General features: G+C 21.5%; 1 protein-coding gene across 1 annotated transcript; it reads right to left on the reverse strand.

The window, feature by feature from the left end:
• Positions 1-260: 260 nt before the first annotated feature.
• Positions 261-1,309, reverse strand: PRELSG_0012200 (Plasmodium exported protein, unknown function; the record flags this gene model as incomplete). Its single annotated transcript, XM_028679959.1, has 2 exons — positions 261-998; positions 1,118-1,309. The coding sequence occupies 2 exons, from the start codon at positions 1,307-1,309 to the stop codon at positions 261-263; spliced, it is 930 nt and encodes a 309-aa protein (XP_028531089.1).
• Between the last annotated feature and the right edge of the window lie 282 nt (positions 1,310-1,591).

Here is a 1,591-nt window from a genome sequence, read left to right on the forward strand (position 1 = left end):
AAACATATTTGAAACAGTTTTTTATAATATCAAACTATTTATATTTATCATTATATTAATTTTCATGACTCCATATTTCTAATATTACTAATTATGTTAAAAAATTATATTTAAAATTGTTTGCCCTAATATTTCTTATTCTATAATAAAACTATATATGGCCATGATCATTATAAAAAATTGAAAATTTATATATCTATATTTTGTCTAAATCAATTTTTACTGAAAATGATAAAATAAATTTCATAAATTTTTATATTTTATTTATTTTTTTCTCTAAATAGCAATGTCCAATTTCGAGATTTATCCTTAATGCTTATCGATTCTATTAGATCATTTAATGCTTCAGCAATTTTGCTATCATTTAATCTAACCATATCGTTATATTTTAAATTCGATAGATCTTTTATAGATAATACTATACTTTTATCACCAGTTATCATTTTTGCACCTGGAATTCCCAATGTTCCATCAAATAAAAGATTCTTAATATTTATAGTATCTCCAGTTTTATTTTCGTAAATATATGCATATTTAAGCAAAACGTACACATACCTCAAAAAAAAAAAAAACGTTTTACTTAGCTCCAAACGCAAATTAATCCATTCCCTAATTAAACTACCATATATATCTAAAAAAAGATGATATGAATTTTCGGATCTTTTTAATTCATCAAACTTATGACTTTCTTGAACTTCTAAATAACTTATTCTCAAATTTAAATAATCACTCCACATTAACCATAAAGGTTGTTTTAATGATGAAGGATATTCTTCTAATGAAGGACAATGCATTAATTCACTTTTCATGCCAAAGATCATCCCAACAATAATAATTTTACTTTCACCCGCATATTTATACATTAATTGTTCAAAGTTCCTTTTATTATGTCTATTTACTGCTTTTATATTACCAATTTGTTGTTGGATCAATATTCTTGAATGATACTCACTGAAATGTAGTCCCATAGTTACATTCTCCTGTGACTCATATGAATACTATAACAAAAAATTAAAATCAAGTATTTAAAAATAATTTGTAAACTAATAAAATTATAATTTTTTTGTAAATTTCAATAAAAAAATATAATTAATTCACCTATTTATATATGTCTTACTTGAGGATAAATATATAAAAAAAAAATTATCGATACAATAATGAATCTACACAGGATGGAGTATGTACAATTTCTGTTTTTAGATATATTATTCGAATCTCTAAACAAATCGTCCATGCGCTTATTTAATATTATATTTCTTGAAATTAAAGTTGTGCCAGGAATGCTATGGGATATATTATAAGACCTCATTTTCTATTATTATATCTTAAAATTTCCAAAAAAAAATTTATTTAAAAATTTTCTAATTTAAATATTATTTATGTTAAAAATACTATAAAATACTTATATAGAGATAAATTTAAAGTTTAATAATATAACTAAAATATAAAATATATAATAATGAACATAAATGTTAAATTGCTTTTAATTTATAATTTTCACAAGAGAGAATTAAATTCCAGAGTAAGCTATACTAAATTTCTTTCATTAATTTCTCATATCAGCATGTATAAGTTGTTATTATTGGACTAC

The sequence above is a fragment of the Plasmodium relictum genome (genome assembly GCF_900005765.1).
Source record: "Plasmodium relictum strain SGS1 genome assembly, contig: PRELSG_00_v1_103, whole genome shotgun sequence".
In the NCBI taxonomy this organism is placed as follows: domain Eukaryota; phylum Apicomplexa; class Aconoidasida; order Haemosporida; family Plasmodiidae; genus Plasmodium; species Plasmodium relictum.